The sequence below is a fragment of the Patella vulgata genome, chromosome 2 (genome assembly GCF_932274485.2).
Source record: "Patella vulgata chromosome 2, xgPatVulg1.2, whole genome shotgun sequence".
Classification (NCBI taxonomy): domain Eukaryota; kingdom Metazoa; phylum Mollusca; class Gastropoda; family Patellidae; genus Patella; species Patella vulgata.
Genome location: NC_065880.2, coordinates 34372613 through 34394295, shown reverse-complemented (window position 1 = coordinate 34394295; position 21683 = coordinate 34372613). Strand labels below are relative to the sequence as shown.

Genomic DNA, 21683 nt, shown 5'->3' with positions numbered 1-21683 from the left:
GGAATCAATTACACTCTGACTTTCTTCTATACTTTTCCTCAGAATTGCATTCTTTGTCACCCCAAAATGCAAATGTAGAAGGTAGTATTAAGACTATTCACTGTTTTTATTATTTTATTTTTATTTCAGTGTGAAGGTAAACCATACAGTTATAAATCAGATATTTGGGCATTGGGTTGTATTTTATATGAAATGGCTTGTTTACAGAAAACCTTTGAAGGTACAAATCTACCTGCTTTAGTTAATAAAATCATGAAGGTAGGTATTTTAATGATAACATTTTTAGAAATGTACTTTAGAATGTGAATGGAATATTTACCTTAAAGGGACTATCCCGATTAGAACAGAGTCTCAAAATTAAAAGTCCGAGTACGTATGAAATTTAAGCGCCAAAATATAGAGGAATGGTGTATTTACCTTGTCTCAAATGTTCAGCTCAAAATATTGAGTCGTTTCTATGTGAACGTCAAACATGCTTATCCGGACATATAACCCTTTTAATGATTTCGGGTCAATCTTTTCGTTGGGTTACCTGATAATCGATTCCTGTTCCTTTAGAGGTGTATACATTAAATGACCCATAATGATAACGAAAGGTAAATTTCACTTACGTATTAGTTTTATAAAATAAAAGTCTGGTTTTATCCAGATACAGCATAATACAGCTTGGGACATCGTTCTCCATTTCCAAATGAAGACTGACGGGTTTAAGTTGTTTGAAAACCTATCGCAAATATTGAGTTAGTTGCTCGGCCCTTAGGTAGAGGATTTTAAGGGATTTTAACACAAAATAAAGCAGTTTTATTCTCCAAAAAATTATCGGGATTGGCCCTTTGAAGTTAAAGTCCTTGAACATCATTTGAATGATTGTTTTAAAATCTATTGCAAGCTGTAATATTGTGAAAGTTGAATGTCTATTAGAAATATCAGTCCGGATAGATTTCCTGGCTGGTGCTTATACAAATTTATTCAAACAAGTTGCACCTTGATTTGGAAATCTGTGTTTTCTTACTAAAGTGCTTGATGGATTAGATCCAAACTATGGAAGATCATTTTGGTACTCATCATCTATTACATAAACGTTTCTCTTTTCCTTCAGGGTCAATTCGCACCTGTTAAAGAAAGGTACAGTGCTGAATTCAGAGGATTAATTTTAGATATGTTACAGAATGAACCTGAAAAACGACCAGATGCTACAGAAATCTTGTACCAAAGACATCCTCCGGTAAAATCCATTATATTTCATCTTTGAATATAATTAAGTCCCTTAGTTAAGAAACAGGTGATTTTAAAAGTCTTGAAGTGATAATTTTAAGTGGTAATAATAATTGATTTTATAAGGTTGTGTATAATTGCAACATTAATTGAGAGAAACTTATTTATTCATTCTCTAGTTATTGGCCAAATTTGATGACCCAGCATCCGACCCGGAAGAAGAACTGACTGCTTCGACAGAAAATATCAGCAAAAAAATTAAAATAAGGTGATTATATGAAATCTATAAGTCTAGCTGAACAATGAGCTGAAAAAAGTATTAAAAACATGCAATTTTACATGAAAATTTATTTGTTATCCTTGATATCGTATTGATTTGAAACATTGTAAATAGTATCATCATTCTGCTGTTCTTTTATTAATGATATACCACACAATTCATTCATTGAATAATTATGTAGTTTAGTAGATGTAGGACATACACAAATTTATATCTACCAACTTTCTTTCTCTGTAAAATATTTACATCTTTTTATAATTTTTTACTAACATTAGTCCGAGGAAGATGGAGAAAAGGTAACAGTTATGATTAAAGGAATTGTTTAATATGTGTACACATAATATTGGATGGTTTGGTTGATTTAATAACACACTTGTCCATCACTTCTGGCACTTCTTAATCTTGGAATCCTCTCCATCGTAGTAGCATGCAAGAAAAATCTTCTTTCTTTTTTGCTACAGACTATACAATAGTATGACTTATGCCAGATGGGCTAATAATATGCTTGATTTTTCAAATATGCAAAGTTCATAGAAAAAAACTTGCTTTTAAATTAAATTAATGGGATTAATTTTTTTGCAAGTAGTACGAGTCCTAATTTGTTCCAAGAATATCTATCCATTTATATATCATACTTACCTGGTCTTCTGAAAAGCATAATTATTACTAATTAACACGTGTAGGCAAACACTTAAAAAAATCATAATATGGTATATACAACTTCAAACTTAAACTTACCGGTAATAAAACCATTTAAAGAATTAAGTTTTTGTGAATGATAAAGAACCCTTGTTTCTGAATATCCTCACTTAGTTCAGTTGACACTAGTAGTAGCCATTAAAAGTTATAAATGTTTTCCATTGATAGAATACAGAGTAGCCTGGTATTTTAAGCAAACCTCCCAGATATTTAGCATTTGTTGTTATTTTTTAAAAAAAATGATTGAATAAAAAAAGAGTGCAGTAAGAGCGCTAGTTTATAAAGACATTGTTATTATGACTAAAGCTACTGATCGTCATTTGCCCTTGCACTATACAATATTGTGCAAGTTAAATCTCTAAAAGGGATATAAATCCAAAATTGGTTCTATTCCATTCAGTATTTACAAAGATTTGATTATTGAACATTTCAGCCTCCTCTGCAGATTATATAAACTAGTGATGGTCCCATATGGCTACTAGTTCTATCGGTTTTACCAATATCAGATATTGACCGCAAAATATTGGCCGATACAGATACAATTAGCGATAGTGGTGGATACAAAACTATTACACATTAAAATGCCTCATCGATGTAGATACATGTCATTCTTAGTCATGAAACACCTAGTACTATTTTACCTCAGGAATTAAACACGAACGCGACGTATTGAAGGAATAATTAGGTCACACTTCCTACGCAGTCAAAAATACACACCATCTTTTGTGAACACAATTATTTGCATTACGATTAATTAATAATGTTGACGATAACCAATTATTAAATGTTTATTACGATATAATTCCCTAAATTTACATCTAACAGATGTCAGAATGGTTCATGCAGTAATGATACGAAATGCTATAGCTTCCCGCCTGTCAACACGAGTTAGGTTTTAAATAGATAGCTTTATACTTTTTGTCGAAATTTGTTTTCGCTTGATTGCACCAAGACACATGAGTTTAACAACTTCACAAGCTTTTCGCATGTAACCCAAATCTAAGGCCTTTAAAATTCCGGGGTCCTTGGTTTCAAAATCAGTTGTACATGTAAACACTCAACGAGCCAAGTGATGCCACATCTGAACGAAGACCAGCACAACAACACTATCGGTCGGCTACAAGCAGGTGACTCCCAGACAGCTGTAGCTAGACTGCTGAATATTTCCCCAGAGTACCATCTCTCGCCTTTCGGGTAGGTACTGACAGCGATGTTCAACAAGTGACTGACCAACCACAGGCCAAACAAAAGTGACCTCACCTGCCCTGGCTGTCACATCTGGTTGTATCAATTGCAGAAACAGTTCACAACAGCGATCTCCACTGCAGCAGCAATTTCTGGATGACGCAGGAGCTCAGACCAGGCAGTCAGTAAACACCTATGTGAAACCGGATTACGAGCCAGATGTCCGGTTGGAGCTTCTGTTTTAGAATAGTCGACACCATCAATCGGTTCAGACACACGGGAGAACAGTTTGGTTCAGCGACAAATCACAGTTTCTAGTAGGATCCGACAGTTCTGTGTGATGCACGCCATGCACTCGCTGCAACAGACCGTTTCATTGGCTAATCCCTCACATCAACTAGGATGTGGGTTATATAACAACTCTTCCAGATCCTAGTGTAGTAAAGACAAGCAAAACAAAATTTTGAACTATCAAAAACGAAACGAAATAGGATCTGTGTTTTAATCAGATTGCTATGAGTGGCAAAATGGCCGAGTGTATACATATTTCTACCGATCGGCCACTTATCGCCTAATTACCAATGTTAAGACCGATTATTGGACCATCATTAATATAAACAAGCCAGCATCACCTATAATTGATGGTTGCTTAATGTCCAAGCACAGAGATTGTCTATAATTGATATTTGGTTTTGTTTTCTTAATTAAAGTAGGTTTGAGTACATTTATCATGGATTAAACCATGACATATTAGATATTGTCTGAAAAATTGAAGTGACGATCGGAAGCTTTAAAGATATCATATGTTTCTAAAATCAGTGCATTGCCAACTAATATTGTCTTCCATTTTAATATGACTTCTGATTTCTTGATGTCTATGGTGGTTCTACATTTAATTCAGGCTAACACTAACAACAGCTTGTATTATTTACTTAACAATAACATAATATAACTATTTTGATTCAAGCAACATGTCATTAAGGATTCTCTCAATGTTATCAATGAAACATCGCTTTAATTGAAATAGTAATTGTGTTCCATATTATGTTATAGTGTTTATTAGGTATTTCAATTGCTAAATATGGCTAATAAATTAATCTTGAGACACATAAAGCAGAGATATTAACAATATATTTAACAAGTCATGTATGATTATGGTATATTGAGACTTAAGATGGATTATGTAAGAGTTAATTCTGCAGGGGTTTTTTTTTTTCTGACTGCTACTATTATATAAACTATTATTTAGACATATTAAAGATGGGTTCCCGCATACAAACTGGGTGATTTAATGGTATATATGGACCAAAAACATATTCAAACTAATTAATTTGTCATAATTATGCTTCAAATCCTTCTCAAACATTGTAATTGCGAAGGAATGCCCTGCTATTAAAATTTGATCAAACCAGGTCATGTTTACGTCACGTCTTGGGAGTCAGAGGAGAATTCATTGCATACATAAGACGATGTTGTCTTTAATCGCTTACTATTTATTACAAATATCGAATCCTAATTAAATTCTCAGATTATCCACTACCCGCGTCTTTTTCCGTCATTTTTATCTCAGAAAGTATTGTGCGTCTAACTCTTCATAAAGTTTATCAACTTGTACATCAAGCGCTCAATGTTCGCTTGTGACCTTTGACATAACGCGTGCAGAAGTTCCTAATCGTCGGGCTGTTGATTAGGGGAACCCTTACATTTTTGTCCTGTATACACTCCATGAATGTTTTTAAGGGAATCCAGTATTTTTCTAGTAAGATTGGATATCTCTACTTTCCATATATACCAAAATTGCCATACTTTTGTTGGAAATAACCACCCAATAAATACTTTTCTGGGAACCCATCTTTAACATGACAAACCCATAATCAGCTCTCTAAGGCTGAGATTTTGAATGGATAAGACCATGCATGCCATATCAGTCAACGTTAAAAAGAACTTCACTCAATAAAAGGACTGACAATCGAGACCATATTTATTAGCTTGACAATCGGTTATTTCTTGTCAAAACTTCAAGTAATAGGACTTCTATTTTCAATATATTAATTTTTCATTATCTATTGTTAACAAGAACGACCAACGCTTTATTTAAATCTTACATAATTCATCTTTAAATAATGTTATAAATGAATCATCTATGGTCATGCCAGAATAATGCATTGTATTTATTTTTTTTACCCACATATATAGCATTGAACATTAAGATAATACATATATAGCATTGAACATTTAGATAATACATATATAGCATTGAACATTTAGATAATACATAGATATTTCTAGGTTTTGTTACCTGGGTATATAAGTGATCATACAGAAGTCACAAGTACTGATTTCTGTTTAAACTGCTACATGTTATATGAATATTCTGTCATTTCTTGAACCATATTTTGATCGATTGTGGCTTGAATATGTCTCCAATAGCTGGTTAAGAATACACTGGGATCTGAGATCTTTATATGAAAATTTCATTTGGCATTGCTAAATCTGGAACATATGATCCTTGCATTGCTTGTAGTAGGCTACAGCTAACAAAATTACTGATCACATCATTAATTTAGATAAAAAAAAATCTTATGAAATTCATGATTTTCCTGTGTTTGTACAAGTAATATTAACTATCTTATAGATCTGTGATGTATTATCTAGAGGCATCTACTGGTGTTTTAACTTGTATAACAGATTTACCAGCAAGACTCAAGATAAAAAATGTAAGTGAGTTTGGTTGTTTTTCAAGGGACATATTGTTGACTTATATTGTCGCCACCTTTGTCATTTGCCTTGCAAAATTTGGTCCAATGTCCATCCCCATTTTTTGTGAACACTCTATAAGTAAGAGTTCTTTGCAAATATCTTGAAGTTCTTCACATGTTTATTTTCAAACTTCTGAAAGCTGAAGAAAGTTGAATTTTTAAAAAAAAAAAAAAAATTGGTGGGATTGTTCAGTAGTAAAAACTTTGTTGGATCATTCATTAGAATATAAGCAAGAACACGATCAAATGCATTTTGCTGAGTTATCTTTCACATCACATTTTGACATTTTAAGCTTGTAAGCAAAATACAGGATAAAAATGTCGATGACACTTGGTGGGATATAGTTCACTGGGAATATTGAGAAATTCAGATTCTTTTGATCGCAAATCGTGGAGTCGTCCGAACCAAGGAGTTCCAACCGTGTACGTTTTAGTTTGTGAAATTTTGTGAATACATTACAGAACAGAGTTCCCATGAAAATTGTTTTGGGGCATAAGTAGTGGTCTAATCAAAATATTTTAAAACTTTCTCTTTACATATTTACTTTTAAAGATTTAGACAGTGTTCACATAGTTGCCCTGCAGGATTTGTTGTCAATGATTTTGGAACGAGCACAGACGACTTTGCTGATGGTGGTCATCATATTGGGGACATAAACCTCCAACTACATTGAATAATGTCATATTGAAAATATCCAGAGTTACATTTTACTATCAAAAGTCCAAGCACTGGACTTCTTAGAATAAAATATTTTTCACAGGCATTCCATTCATTAACTCTTTGAAAACCAATAAAAGGTTGAGAGTTAAGACGTGCATATGTCAGTGTTGGATTGGAAGATTTTTCACTTAATTGAACATACCTGATGCAACATTACTATTTAGTATTTAGTCAAATCAAAATTATTTTTTTAAATCACATGACAGAGATGTCCACATTGCTAATGACTCTTTATACTATTGGTTTATAGATATACATTGGAATTTGGGTACTTTTCCATTATTTTAATATAATTTATCATTATCAAAATTTGAAATATGTATAACTATGCCTATAAGTTTTATGTTTGATCTGTAGGCGGCTGTTGGACCTGATCATGTGATAGTTGTAACTACTGAAGGTCAAGTACTCAGTTGGGGTGAAGGTTCAAAGGGTCAACTTGGTCATGGTAATACTGAAAGTAAATGCCGTCCCGAACTGATTGATGCTCTTAAAGGAAAATCTATTTCTTCGTAAGTATAGTATCCTGCTATTTAATTGCATATGTAATAATAATTATTGGCAAGACTTTTCATTGATCTCTTCAGATAGATAAACAAAAGATGACAGCTGGTCAGATCAAATTTTAGAAAAATATTAATTCAAACACTAGCGTCTGGTTATTTCAGACTACACCGATAGTATTTATTGTGCATGCTCTCCAGATAAAAATATGGCGTCACCGTTTGACATGACTTGTGGAATATGTCTAGTCTAGTTGTTCGAGTCCCTTGTTACATATGGCGCTAAAAGTAAAATGATTATTTTGTCTTAAATATTGGATATCAGAAGCTACTCTATTCCCGGTAAGATCACAACGTCAATGTTGATTTAAATTGACAAATAATTTGTGTTTTCAATGTTGAAGACTTTGGATGATATTGAGTTAGAGACTTAGCTACTTTCAATACATTAGTGACATCATCTATACTACTATCTTTAAGTATTAGCCCGTTCAGAAGCTTATTTTTAAACCAGTTCATAATCGCATGGGTTTTTAAGACAGCATCCTGTTGCGTTCACACGTACTATAAGCCAAACCAGTTTAACTATTCTAACCTCTTCGGTCGGAGGTTAGAGTTAACTACAGCATGGGTAGCTTCATATTCTTTATTCGGTTCTCGCACGCTTTTGATAACATTGGCACTGTCTGACCCCGATATTTCCACAGAAATGTATCTAACTGCGTACTGCGCATGCTCGAAGCAAGCTGGAGCCGGGGTTATTAAGCAAACCCGTTCAGACGGCTAAGATGAACAAGTTTAAAATAAAAAGCCTTCTCGAAGACAGGTCGTGAGCTGGGGTTTTTAAACTGGTTTATTTGCCCCACATTTGCGTTCAGACGCTTAAGTTAAACTGGTTTAACGATCCCCAGAGTTTTTAAACCAGTTCAACTTAAGCATCTGAACGGGCTATATGATGTTCCCTAGCTTAATAATGGGAATGCTTTTAGTACTTGGTCAAACTGGTTTATTTTGTGTTGCCAAATTACCATGTTAGCGAATTTTCTACCTGCGTGATCTTTAGTTAAGGCTACACCAATTTGAATTTCGGTTCTTTGGGAACACCTGCTAAAAATTCTGCCTCCTATTTCTTCAAGAAAAGAGTACTGTAATTTCAAAATAAAAAGTACTTAGTTGCTCTTCTCAAAAGCTTTTAGTTCCAAATATTGAGTTGGTTATTCATTGATCAAGACCCTGAAGAACTAGAAAATAAATTAGTTTGTCCTTAGAGTGATGTTTAAACAGCAGCTTCTAGTTTTATTGAAAAACAGAAATAGGTGGACCATCTCTTTTAATGATAATTTTGTGGGAGCCATGTTGGTTTAGTAATAAGACGTTGCCTCACTAATCTGAAGGTCCCACGTTCAGTCTCGGTGTTGGCTGAGAAAGTTATCGTAATTTTCCGGCATGGTTCCCCCCTTTTCAGTGGTGGAGGACAGAGGGCCTGGCAAGGGACTATGTATAGTTGTTTAGATGGGATGAAAAACCAAGTTCCTATGTACACATTGTCGTGCACGTAAAAGAACCCTTGGCAGTTGGAAATCGATATAAGAGTAGGCTGTAGCGTCGCTGTCCATGCAAAATTTCCCTCATAGTACGCTGTATGGCATATGCCCGTCTTCATTAGTCTTGTCGGAGCACAACAGTAGGATGTTAAACCCCATTTCATTTTTTCATTTTCATAATTTTGTAATTTTTACTTTTTGATACACGTTAAAACTGATATAATTATTTATACTACAGAGCATGTTGTGGAGATGGGTTTAGTATATTTATAAGTGATAATGGTCTAGTATTAACATGTGGTCAAGGATCTACAGGATGTTTAGGACATGGTGATTGGACTGATTCTTATAAACCAAGATTAATAGAAGGCTTATTACGGTATGTTGTCCATGATTTATATCAGTAAGCTGTAAAATAAGAATTTTTAGCAGTTTGAAAGATGCATTATGTAAGAGCTAATTCTGCCTATTGCAGGTCTTTTTCGTAGCTTATTTATATACTCATGACAAGCCCATTAGCAACTCTCTAGAACATCGTATGGATGAGATATTGAGTGGAATAGGCAATGTCTGCCACATCTTCGTTAAAATGGAAAATCAAGACTTGTTATCATAACTATGCTCAGACTGAAATTTTTCTTTATATTCATATTTCATTATCTATTTTTGAACTATTATAGCAGGCACAACCAGCTCTTTATCTAAATCTTACATAATGTGTCTTAATTGCATCTCCACTAATATTATTATGTGAACACAAGGTACAATTTTATGGATACACAATTACTATACAAGTTTCAACAAGAATACTCTCGCCTTTATCAAGCAAATGATACATGTTTATTGTAGAAAGATATATACAGAATATGCAATACTGATCCATAACAATGAAATATATTGAATACTTGACACCTATGATTGAAATTCTTTCACAGCTGTCAAAAGCATTAGGTAATTAATACCATCTGTACACATTAATAACGTCGAATAATAATCATTTTATAGAATGCTGATCATTCAGTCAGTTTGAGTGGTCTGTGGCGCTTTACAAAGAATGTAACATAAACAATAAGTACAAGTAAAATACAGATGTGACGTCATCCTTTGATGTTGGTATACCATTATTTCCAATAATGTACGGGCAACTTGCCAATTGTACATTATCTATACTAGATGAAATATTGGACTCGCATGACGTATTTCATTGAAAAGCACGTGCGAGATAGTGTCTGTATTTTAAGTTGTTTAATGGTCTCGAGCTAAAGACATTGGGTAATATATTGAAACATCAATCGGCTAACGCCTTGTACAGTATTAAAATATTACTTAATGTCTTGCTCTCAACCATTAAACCATACGTAAAACAAAATTAAAGACATACACAAACGTTTTATACACAAAATATAACATAAGTTTAATTTTGATAGTTAATATGAAAATATTCTGTTTTTAAAAGTTTCTTGAAAGTTGATATATATAACCTAGAATATTGCTGTCTCTCTCAGCATTGTATATTACAAGCAGATCTAAGCACCTTATCATTCTGGATGATAAAGCTCTAATAGCTGGGGGTAGTTTTTGTTGATTGAAACTATATAAATAATATATGTACATAGTTTTCTTTATATTAATTCTTTATATTAATTTCGAATAGAGATTTAATAAAATTGTATGTGTCTAATCTAATTTGTTTTTTTACATTGTAACTTATTTTATCGCAGGGTTGATGTTGCTGCCGTGTCTTGTGGATCACATCATGTAGCTGCTGTTGGCAGTAGAGGTCAAATTTTTACTTGGGGTCAAGGGTTAGATGGGAAACTAGGGCTTGGAGATGAAGAAAATTAGTAAGTTGTATGAAATTTTGAAATAAATTGTATTACAAATCATGACTCTAGTCACTCTGTACAATTCATGACTCTCATACAAGATATATCTTGATCCTTAAAGATGCCTTGTGTAAAAGCTATAGATACCTTTTTGCAGGTCTTTATTTATTAAAACGAAAATACCTATTGAAATTCAGCAATTTCTTCTAGAATTATGGCTTTTATATGTGAACGATCGAATGGAAAAAGTTATCATCCTATCTGTATGAAATTTATATGCATATTTAAATTAGTTAATCTAAAAAATCTGTCGAATCTCAACAATTTCTGTAACTTTTTTCTAGAGTTGAGGCCCTAGCTTCATTTTTTAGAACTAAATGACAAAAATTATAATCTGATATTTATGAAATTGATATCAGTGTCTTGTAAATGCCCCCCATTACCCACTAAAGAATAATTATGAGGCAACCCTTGGTGACTGTTAAGACAATTTTGCTGCTGTGGCTGTATGTTTTGTTGCCTTGCATGCAACTGATCTTTCGTTATCTATTTTGAATTATTTTTCATTATCTACAATGTATTTTTGAAGTATTATAGCAAAAACAGTCAGCTCTTTATCTAAATCTTGCATAATGCATCTTTAATTTTGATTTTTTTCCCTCCTTCTCTATTAGTTGTCAACCTATGCTGGTAACAATTGAAGATGCAGTAATGTTCCAAGATGTCCGCTGTGGTGTGGATGGGACAATGTTTCTGACAGATGTTGGAGGGGTTTTTGCTTGTGGAAGAAATGAAAATAATAAATTAGGTCTGAACAACAGACAGGGTTTTCTTATGGCAATGAAAAATATATTTACAAAGGTAATTATGACAAATTACTTTATTCAGAGATTGATTTAACAAAACTATTTCAATAGATTCTAAAAGAACTAAATCAGTGTAAGTATTACAGTCTTTTTATGACTTCAAATGTTATATAAATTATTATTTAGACATTTATTAACATGAAAAACACCTAATTAACTCTCTAGACAATGTGGGGTCTTAGATATTGATTGGATTAGACAATGCCCACCATATCTTCATTATTTGATATGGACGTCATTTATGGAGACCCCTGATTTAAGGACTGAAAATCAAGACTTTTTTTTATAGTAGCAGTGGTACTTGACAATCAAGACAATTGGGGCTATTTCTTGTCAAAACTTCAAACAGTGATGACTTTGCTCAGAATAAAGTAATTTGACTGAAATTTCAATATATCCATTATTCATTATCTATTTTTAAACTATTATAGCAAGAATGGCCAGGTCTTTATCCAAATCTTACATAATGCGTTTTTAATTGAATCTTTATTAACTGTTATAGCAAGAATGGTCCGCTCTTTATCTAAATCTTACATAATGTGTCTTTATGAATATTGTCTGTTATTTTATAGACTGAAGTTGAAGGTAGAAATATACCAACAGCAGTACGTGTGTTAGCTAGACATCGTGTTATAGATATATCAATGGGATCACATCATACAGCTGTTATAGTAGAATCAGGTCATGTTTATATGTTTGGTAGAAACTCTGAAGGTCAACTAGGTACTGGAAATACTAAAGCACCTAATGCACCAGTTGAAGTTAAAACTCTGGCAGATAAATCTGTTAATGTGAGTACATTGAGTTAGTTTATATATAAGTGAGATATAGATATGAGAATCCTTGAGTGTTGTCTGGTTAAAGTTTCCCTCATACCACACTGTATGGCTTAATGCAGGTTTTCATTAGCCTGGTTGTTACAGAAAAGTAGGAGTTAAATCCCATTTCATTTATTCATTCATACATTCATTCCAATAAACTTTGTTATATACTCTTAAAAAAGAAAAAAGGGGATATTCAGAAACAATACAAAATTGCGGAAATGCACTGCTGTTTTTATTAGAGGTAACCAGTGTATGTTAATAACAGGCCGAATGCCTACGCATGAACATAAACAGTTCATATGGGCAGCTTATCTGACGGCCCCATTTCACTTGCAAAGAGATACACTGTCAAAAGTGAAAATGGACGTTTTTTGTCTTAATAATGAGTAATTGCTCCACCAATCGTCAGACATTCAGCAATTAGTCGTGGCATGCTCCTAATCAACCGTCCAATCACGATTTGGGGCAATCTGACCCACTCCTTTTGCAGTGCCACTGCCAATTCTTGCAGTGTTGTCGGTTGACGTTGATGAACACGTCTCCTGATCAAATTAAAGGTAACACACTAAAGGAAAGATACTCTTAACAGTAAATCTTATGCAAGAACCGATAGGAAAGCAAACATGGATAGGATAAACCAGCATGCGGCAGTTTTCATCAACCCTTCCTTGAAGTGGTTCTGTTGGGGCGATAAGTTCTTCATCTGTGAACATACTCTCAAAGCATGTCAAGTGTCCATGACTATTTATCATATCACAGCCTGCATAGGTATTGGCATTTCAATATCCCCTACTTTTTTTGAAGAGTATATAATACAAGATTTATGTTTTCAGAAAGTGCTGTGTGGAGAACATTTTACTGTAGCCAGTACTAAAGATCATGAATTATATTACTGGGGATTAAGATATACAGTACCTAGTACATTAGATGATAGTACTAGTCGTTCTAGCACTAATGGTAGTCTATCTAATAATTCACATACAGCTAAAGATGATGTTAAAATAGAGAATATAACGCCCAGACCAACTACCGCTAAAGGTCATCATAGACAATCATCTACAGCTAGTGTTACTAGTAATACTGGTGGTGATATTCCACATGATAGTAAGTCTTGATTTTTAATAGTTTTAATTAGTCATGCACTGTTGAAACTGGAAGATACTAAGACAATACTCAATTGAACGTTCCAGAATTGAATTCTCTCAATCCCAAAAATAGTGACAATCAAGTGAAAAGGTGGATTTCGGGCTACAACGAATGCATCATCACTCGATTACAATTCTGTCAATTCGTTACGTTCAGGACTGACAATACTCTCCGGTTGCTTCCATGTCATGCCATTTTGATCACTAAACTATATTTTTATCACTTTTAGTATTATCCTTTATTATATGGTTGTTATCTAGCAGGATCAGGGTAGTTGTGTTGTTAGGTGGGTTGATCCAAGACAAGAATCTTGATGTGGGTTGAGATTAACTATCACATATATTTGATATTTTTAAAAACTAAGATAAATTTTAATAAATGTAAGAAAATCATAAAACAACATTATATTAATTAAATTCAGGTGGTGTAATGCTAGATGGTACAACAGAAGATACTGAAAGTAAAACAGCTAAAAGACAGATTAGTTGTGAAAGTTTATCACAAGCTGATAGTGGTGCTCCTTCTTCAGCTGGTGATAGTTCATCAGGATTTAGACCACTCAGTAAGTTTCTTTAGGTTTTAAATTCCCAAGTTTCTTCAGTATTTAGCTAACATGCTTTTGCATGTTTTCTAAGAGTTTAAGAGCCTATAAGTTTGTATTAAATTTTAGTACTTTTATCAGGTTTTATTCAGTTTGAACAGGATTTATTCAGTTTAATCAGGTTTTAGTAAGTTTCATCAGGTTTTAATCAATTTAAACAGGTCTTAGTAAGTTTCATCAGGTAAATTAGCTCTGGTTTATTTTCGAAACTTTGACTATCAAGAAGACAATAATTGCAAAAGTTGTTTTGTTTCTTTATATATTGCCACATCTTATATTTTGATAATCTGTATTAACAGGTAGTGTTCCTCATAGATCTTTAAGTGCTGGTAGTAGAGAAAATGTTAAAGATAAAGAAAAAGACAAAGAAAAAGATTCAACTAAAGACGATTCAGTTATACTCTTAGAACCTAAAGAACTGATACGGTTAGAATAAGTTTTGTCATTGTTTGTATTGTTTTGTACTTTGATGTAATTCTATTGAGGTTCACACACAGAGTTTGTTGTTGGGCTTATTCATGTAACAGAATTGATGGGATTATTTCACATCTTTTTTATTTTACAGTATAAAGCAAGTAAATGAAAAGGTGTTGTTGGGTAATTTTTTCTGTCATGGGGAAAATTTATTTATTCAAGTGGAGACAACTGCACCTCCACCCAGACGTAAAACATTGAAAAAGAGAAGTTTGAGGTATAGTTCACTATTTTTGCTGATTTGAAATTTCATATTTTTTATTAGGTAATCTCATCTTAAGCTATACAAAAAACATATTCTGGTTCTCAGAAAGTCCTTCAAGCAATTTTTAAAAAGTTAGCGATGTTTCTTATTTTTTTGTTTCTGTTTTGTCAACGGATCATTAATGGGCTAAATTTCTTCTCACAAATATTACATATCAACTGTCCACATTTATCTCATCTGTTTATAGGAATTTACTTACATAATGACATATTAATAATGTTCCTTCCATTTCTCACCTCTGATGAGTAAACATGAGCGGTAATCAAAGAAAATAAAATGTTTATATTTTTAAAAAAAAATTAAAGTGGGTCATGCAGTCCTTTCTAAGTGAATCAGCAGTATCTGACAAACAAATACTTTTTTTATGACCATATATTTATTGTGGTTTTAAATATGTGTATCTAGTGCGATTTTATCTGACCTTTTAATTAATTCAAAAGATCTCTCAGTTCAAAGTATAAATATAGATTAATAATATTAATATTTAACAGGAGAAGGTTAAATATGACAGTATTCCCTGATGGTACTAGGGAAGTATCAGCATCAAGTAGAGAAGGTGGTGATGAATATTCATCAGAAGCATCAGAAATTGATTCACAAGGATCAGTAAGTTTATATTTACTCTTATAATAATTAAAGTGAAGAAAAGATCCCACACCTGAGAAAGTTTTTCAGGATATTCAAGTTCAAGCCTGGGTTCCCTTTGTCTGTGGTGCCTGGATCTGTCAAGGAGAAACTGTAGTGCAGCTGTCAGGGTAAAATTTCCCCATCAGCCTAGATGGTGTAGAAAAGTTGGATGTTAAACTGCATTTCATTTTGCATAACACATGCCTATCTTCAATAGCCAGATGTGTTGGTTCAGAAAGATATGATGTTGAAGCCCAAGTTCATTTAATAATATTTCATAATCCAGCCCTTTTGTTTATTAGACATTTTGTTCATTGACATTTTGTTTTTGGACAGTCTACAGGTAACAATTTTTATCCGATTTTGACAAAACTTGACTTCTAGGTTTATATCCCAAAGATCTCTGTTCCTTTGGATATTGGCATGTATAGGAATATACATGTAACGTCATGGATTAGGGCCCCAGATTTTCGAAAAAAATCACGTTTTTTGGTTTGTGGAAACTCTAGAGGTCACAATTTTTATCCGATTTTGATTGAACTTAAAATGTGTGTTTATAGCTCAAAGATCTTGGTTCCTTTATATTAGATGTTGGCGATTATCGGACCATAACTTCTCCGATTATGGCCTCTGATTGTAAGGAAAATCATGTTTTTAGACTGTGGGCCCTCTAGATAGAGGTCATGACAACCGCTTGTGAAACTATTATTGCCAGCTGTTAATCTAAATCTTACATAATGCATCTTTAACATCCTATAAATACTACCAGTAAAATGACATATTGATGTTGGTTACATGTCCAGGTGTATGTGTAAGTAAGATATTATTTTTGTGTTGTGTATTAACAGATACCAGCATGGTTAAAAGATGAATTAGATAATTGTGATGAAGATGCTATAGTATATGAAGCTGATGATACCAGTGATCCATCTAGTAGTGATGAGCTACGTAGAGGAATGGTGGATAGTTCATTCTCTAGTATACAAGTTAATAAAGAACTCAATTTAGGTACAGTAGTCTTATATTTATTTTTAAAGTAAAGTTATTTAACCCCAAGGCCCATATTGAAGGAGTAGATTTGGATAGTACAACTTAGGCCATTTAAAAAAAATATTTTGGTTCTCAATTATGCGTCACTTAAAGATAGCTGCAAGACCTGTGTCTATTTCAAAAACCTCATGGAAATATTTCCCCCATTTACATCAAGCAAAGCTATAACAAAATTTGAAATGTACTGTAGGTTAATTTATCAATTATGCAACCCTGATAAATGTAACTGCCAATCATGGATGATACTGGATAAACCTACATTTCTAAAAACAGCATCATGTGATAAATGTATTGCCCATTAGTGATCCTTTGATGAAATAAAAACCTCCTGCTTCAGATTTTTTAAAAACATTTTCTGAGAACCAGAATTCTTTTTTTTTTTTGTATCGCCTTATATTGATAGATATGTTTCCGGATGATGTTTATTCAAATTTGTTCCAACAACGTTGCTCAACCCAATATGAATGGAGCATATTTGTGTATATTATCATCAAGCAAATCTGCAATGTACACATTACCATGGATTGTATAATATATGGTCAGATTAAGGTCCTTGGACTAATTATTTATTCATTTTAAGCTTTATAGACCTTTTAATAGAAAGATTTAGAATTTAATGATCTAGATGGTCGTTCCAATTGGAAAATATAACTTTATTGATATGAGATTTTTTAAAAATATCTTGTGAAGATCTATCTGTTTTTTTGTGATTCCTGATAAATTCACATTCTGAATTAGCTCCCATGACACATTATTGGGGTTTGAAAGAATTCAATTTAGGAATATTCAATCGAGTATCCTCCAGACTTTATGTTAATTCATAATTTATACTTTAAAATATTCCTTTGCAATGTGTTGGGGTTTTTTTTTTACAATAAAATGACTTTTCAATAATTAATACTCATCTTTGATAGTGAAAGGAACAGAAAGTAGAAAAAGACTGGAAGAAGCCAAGAAATTTTTACAAACACCTCGAGATAAAGATAAATCATCTCAGGTATATAAACCATTATAACTTGCAATAGATCATATTATGTAAGTGTTATCTTTCTCCAACCCTGGTAATCCCTCTTTAACTTAGGCTTTATCACACCAGTCACAAACTGATTTCATTACATCCTGTGGTTAAGGCGCTGGCTCAATAACCAGGCTTGGGCTGAGAAAGTTCCCCTGGATTACCCAGCGTGGTTTCCCTTGTCAGTAGTGCGGGATGGAGGGCTGATGGAATGAAAAACTGAGGTCAAGTGTTCACATTGGTGTTTCACATAAAAGAACCCTTGATGGTTGGATTTCATATGATTGTATGCCTTCTTCATTAGCCCAGTTGGTGCAGAAAAGTAGAATGTTAAACCACATTTCATTTCATGTGGTTATTTTTTCACCTGTATATTTTATGAACAAGATTGATGATGTTATATTTATGTATATTAATAGTAATTCAGGATGATATATATAGTAGAAGTCGTACTTTATCTAATAATAGTACTGATATTATATTTATGTATAATAATACAGGATGTTATATATAGTAGAAGTCGTACTTTATCTAATAACAGTACTGATGGAGCAGTATATGACAGTAGTTCTAGTGAACCTACTCTCGGTAAAAGGTATGTCTACTGATTATTAAGATTACAATTTATATCTCTATACTGAATCCTTCATCAAACCAAATGTAATCAAAATGATCAACAAACAAATGTTAAATACCAGAATTTACCAAAATGAGAAGTGTTATTAGTTGTTCTGAAAATAGTATGCATACCTTGTCTCATGCACAGCACTTATTTATTATTCATTAGAACAATAGTTTGTACTTGTTATTAAGAATCAGAAGTTAAACATACATTATGCAACAGCTAAATCTGCCTATTGTAGGTCTTTCTTTAGGCCTGAAATGTTATCTAAATTATTAATAAGACATTAATTAACTTATCCAGACCATAATCAACTCTCGATGTCATCGCTAGTCTGCGATAGATATTTACTGGATTAGGATACGATTTGCTGCTCAACTTTCATTCATGATTGAATCATGAAGTGGATAATCGTACCGACTTTATCGTACCGACTTTAGTAATGATGATTGAGGCTAGGTCGAAAATTCAATCGCTAAATTTTTGGTTCAGAGTGGATCAATTGACTAAAATGTTCAGCAAATTCCCTTTACATTATCTAGTTTTTAACTATTATAGTGAGAACTGTCAGCTATCAATCTAATCTCCCATAATGTATCTTTAATGGACAGTATGTATCTCAAAAAAATATCATATACTATTCAAAAAAAGTAGGGGATATTTGATTTTTAAGTGTTATTAAAGTCACCTAATGAAACTGACGAAGAAACAAATGACAAAATGAAATGAAGTTCACATTCATCGATTTATTCCAAATGATCGTTAGACTAAGTAAGGCACAGACTGACCATTATAAGGGTAAAATGATACCCGGGGTCAAACAGCAAAGTTACCACAGCATCACAACCAAGTCAGTAACGGGTAAATCCTCCTCTGTTTGCCAAACAAGCATTGATCCGACGTGGCATACTCCTAATGAGACGTCTAAGGTCATTTTGGTCCAGATTGTCCCATTCCTGTTGCAACGCAGCAGCAAGTTCTTGGACATTGGCAGGACGTTGTTGACGTTGACGTAACCTCTGTCCAAGCATGTCCCAGACATGCTCGATGGGGGAGAGGTCGGGACTCAGTGCTGGCCAAGGTAATGTGGTGATGTTCTGTTGTTGGAGGTAACCTGTAACGATCCTGGCCCTGTGACATCTTGCGTTGTCATCATGGAAGATGAAACGGCGGCCATGACGTCGTGCGAACGGCACAACATGGACTGCCAAGATGTTGTCCCGGTAGTACTGGCCTGTAACACGCCCTGCAACAACATGTAAAGCCGTTCTTCCAGCAACAGTGATGCCTCCCCACACCATAACAGAACCACCCCCAAATCGATCATGTCTGATGACGTTAACGTCTTGGAAGCGCTCGTTTCGACGACGCCACACCCTCCTACGTCTGTCCAAAAAATCAACAGTGAACCTTGACTCATCTGAAAACATCACATTGCTCCAGCGTCGATTATCCCAGTGTTGACGATCCCTACACCAACGACGTCTTGCCTGAATGTGATGATCTCTCAAACAAGGGATCACGCGAGGACGTCGGGCGCGAAGGTGACCCCTATGCAGTCGATTCCGAATCGTCTGGCCACTCACTCTCACACCAGTGTCTGTTTGAAGACGAGCGCTGATCTGATTTGCTGTGATGACACGATTTCTCAAGGCCAAGGTACGGATAAATCGATCCTGGGCTTGAGTTGTCGCCCTTGGTCGACCTGAGCGTGGTATGTCCTGTACAGATTGTGTATCACGGTATCTGGACCATAGCCTGCTTATGACAGACTGAGAAACATTCATCATCCGCGCCACAACCGCCTGTGTTGTGCCGATCTGTAGCATGCCAAGGGCACGTAACCTTTCATTTTGGGTAAGCCGACGCATATCAAAATTTGTTTTCTGGTCACTAAAACAATTAAACTGATGTTTCCACCCTGGAATTCAATGCCACAATGACTGTAACATTCAAAGTCAGAGTCGTGCAAATCTTGGGTTGGACCCCCATGATGATCCCAAGCATCACCTGCATTCCATGCGGTAGCTATTGGTGCGTTTGGGCGTCACATGTAACTGGAAATGTTTCTTCTGTTAGGTTCTATAGTGACTTTTTTCGTAGTCATTTGCATATTTTAGTATTATACCCCCAAAATCAAATATCCCCTACTTTTTTTGAATAGTATATATGGGAAGTTAAACTTTCTAAATTTATCTTTTATACATTTTACAGTACAACAACACTGACTAGACATGCTGTGTCAGCTACTACTAGAAAAACTACAGCTTCATCTCTTGTTAAACCAAAATCAGCACAAAGTTTAAAACCCAGTAGTAAGCTACGATCACAAACCAAAAATAAAACAAAAAGGTCAGCTCGGCGCTATTGCACTTTCGTACCTCTACCAGTTCCCGTGGTCGTAGGAACTTGAAATTTTCAGAGGATGTTAAGGGGGGCTAGCAATGACCACACATCAAATTTCAGCCAAATGGATAAATAACTTTTTATTTTACCGACCTTTTAATTTCTAACGAGAGAGAACTTCATCCGTTTGACGCCATTTGCTTTGTTTACTAATTAGACTTGAATAACAAGACACTAAGACGGAAACCGACTCGAATAACAAGACACTTAGACGGAAACCGACACACTGCACTAGCTGCCTAACACTGCAGTTCATAAAAATTAATATAATTTTCGTATACTTTAATTTTTGCGCGAAGCCACCATTTTCTATATGGATTGGCCTTTAGGTGTAAATATTGCCGTGACCTTGATTTTGACCTTGAGGCCAAACTTCCCATCCATATCGGGGCCTTTGCGTTTATGCTTGCCGTGGCCTTATTTCTTACTGTATTATCAAAGTTAATGTTCGAGGTGAAAGCAGAGATGACGTCCTTCAGAAAAGATCATTGGGTCAAAGTCGTAGGTCAAGGTCATGTTACAGAAAACTAAACTCAAACTTTTCAAAGTCATTTTTGGGACATTTGACCTTGACTTACGACCTTGACCCCGTAACCATTTTCGAAGGCTATCACATTGGCTTGAATCATGAACGTTTAACTTGGTCCTGTCGCACACTGCTCGGTCAGAAAACGGTCAAACGCAGAGGGTCCGTGTCCGAAAGGAAGTCAATGGGCGTGGTCAATGTGAAAGGTCGTGGTGACCTCCACTAGTCACCGTTAACCATCCGTAACCTTGACTCTGACCTTGAGTCCAAACGTCCCATCCATCTCGGGCCCTTTGCGTTTATGCTTGCCGTGGCCTTATTTCTAACTGTATTATCAAAGTTAATGTTCGAGGTGAAAGCAGAGACGACGTCCTCCAGAAAAGGTAATTGGGTCAAAGTCGTAGGTCAAGGTCATCTTACAGAAAACTAAACTCGGACTTTTCAAAGTCAGTTTTGGGACATTTGACCTTGACTTACGACCTTGACCTCGTAACCATTTTCGAAGGCTATCACCTTGGCTTGAACCATC

The 21683-nt window shown here is 34.4% G+C and overlaps 1 protein-coding gene across 1 annotated transcript in view; it reads left to right on the top strand.

Moving 5' to 3' along the window:
* Window positions 1-21683, top strand: part of LOC126810585 (bifunctional serine/threonine-protein kinase/NEDD4-like E3 ubiquitin-protein ligase) — a 39765-nt gene that overhangs the window by 8854 nt on the left and 9228 nt on the right. The window contains exons 11-29 of the mRNA XM_050535732.2: window positions 130-258; window positions 1100-1225; window positions 1395-1483; window positions 1771-1791; window positions 6015-6096; window positions 7217-7371; window positions 9145-9285; window positions 10628-10750; window positions 11407-11593; window positions 12171-12389; window positions 13256-13526; window positions 13990-14130; window positions 14469-14595; window positions 14735-14860; window positions 15400-15514; window positions 16384-16543; window positions 17500-17582; window positions 18101-18195; window positions 20437-20574. Coding sequence (XP_050391689.1) covers window positions 130-258; window positions 1100-1225; window positions 1395-1483; window positions 1771-1791; window positions 6015-6096; window positions 7217-7371; window positions 9145-9285; window positions 10628-10750; window positions 11407-11593; window positions 12171-12389; window positions 13256-13526; window positions 13990-14130; window positions 14469-14595; window positions 14735-14860; window positions 15400-15514; window positions 16384-16543; window positions 17500-17582; window positions 18101-18195; window positions 20437-20574 — 2528 coding nt within the window. The remainder of the gene's footprint in view (window positions 1-129; window positions 259-1099; window positions 1226-1394; window positions 1484-1770; window positions 1792-6014; window positions 6097-7216; window positions 7372-9144; window positions 9286-10627; window positions 10751-11406; window positions 11594-12170; window positions 12390-13255; window positions 13527-13989; window positions 14131-14468; window positions 14596-14734; window positions 14861-15399; window positions 15515-16383; window positions 16544-17499; window positions 17583-18100; window positions 18196-20436; window positions 20575-21683) is intronic.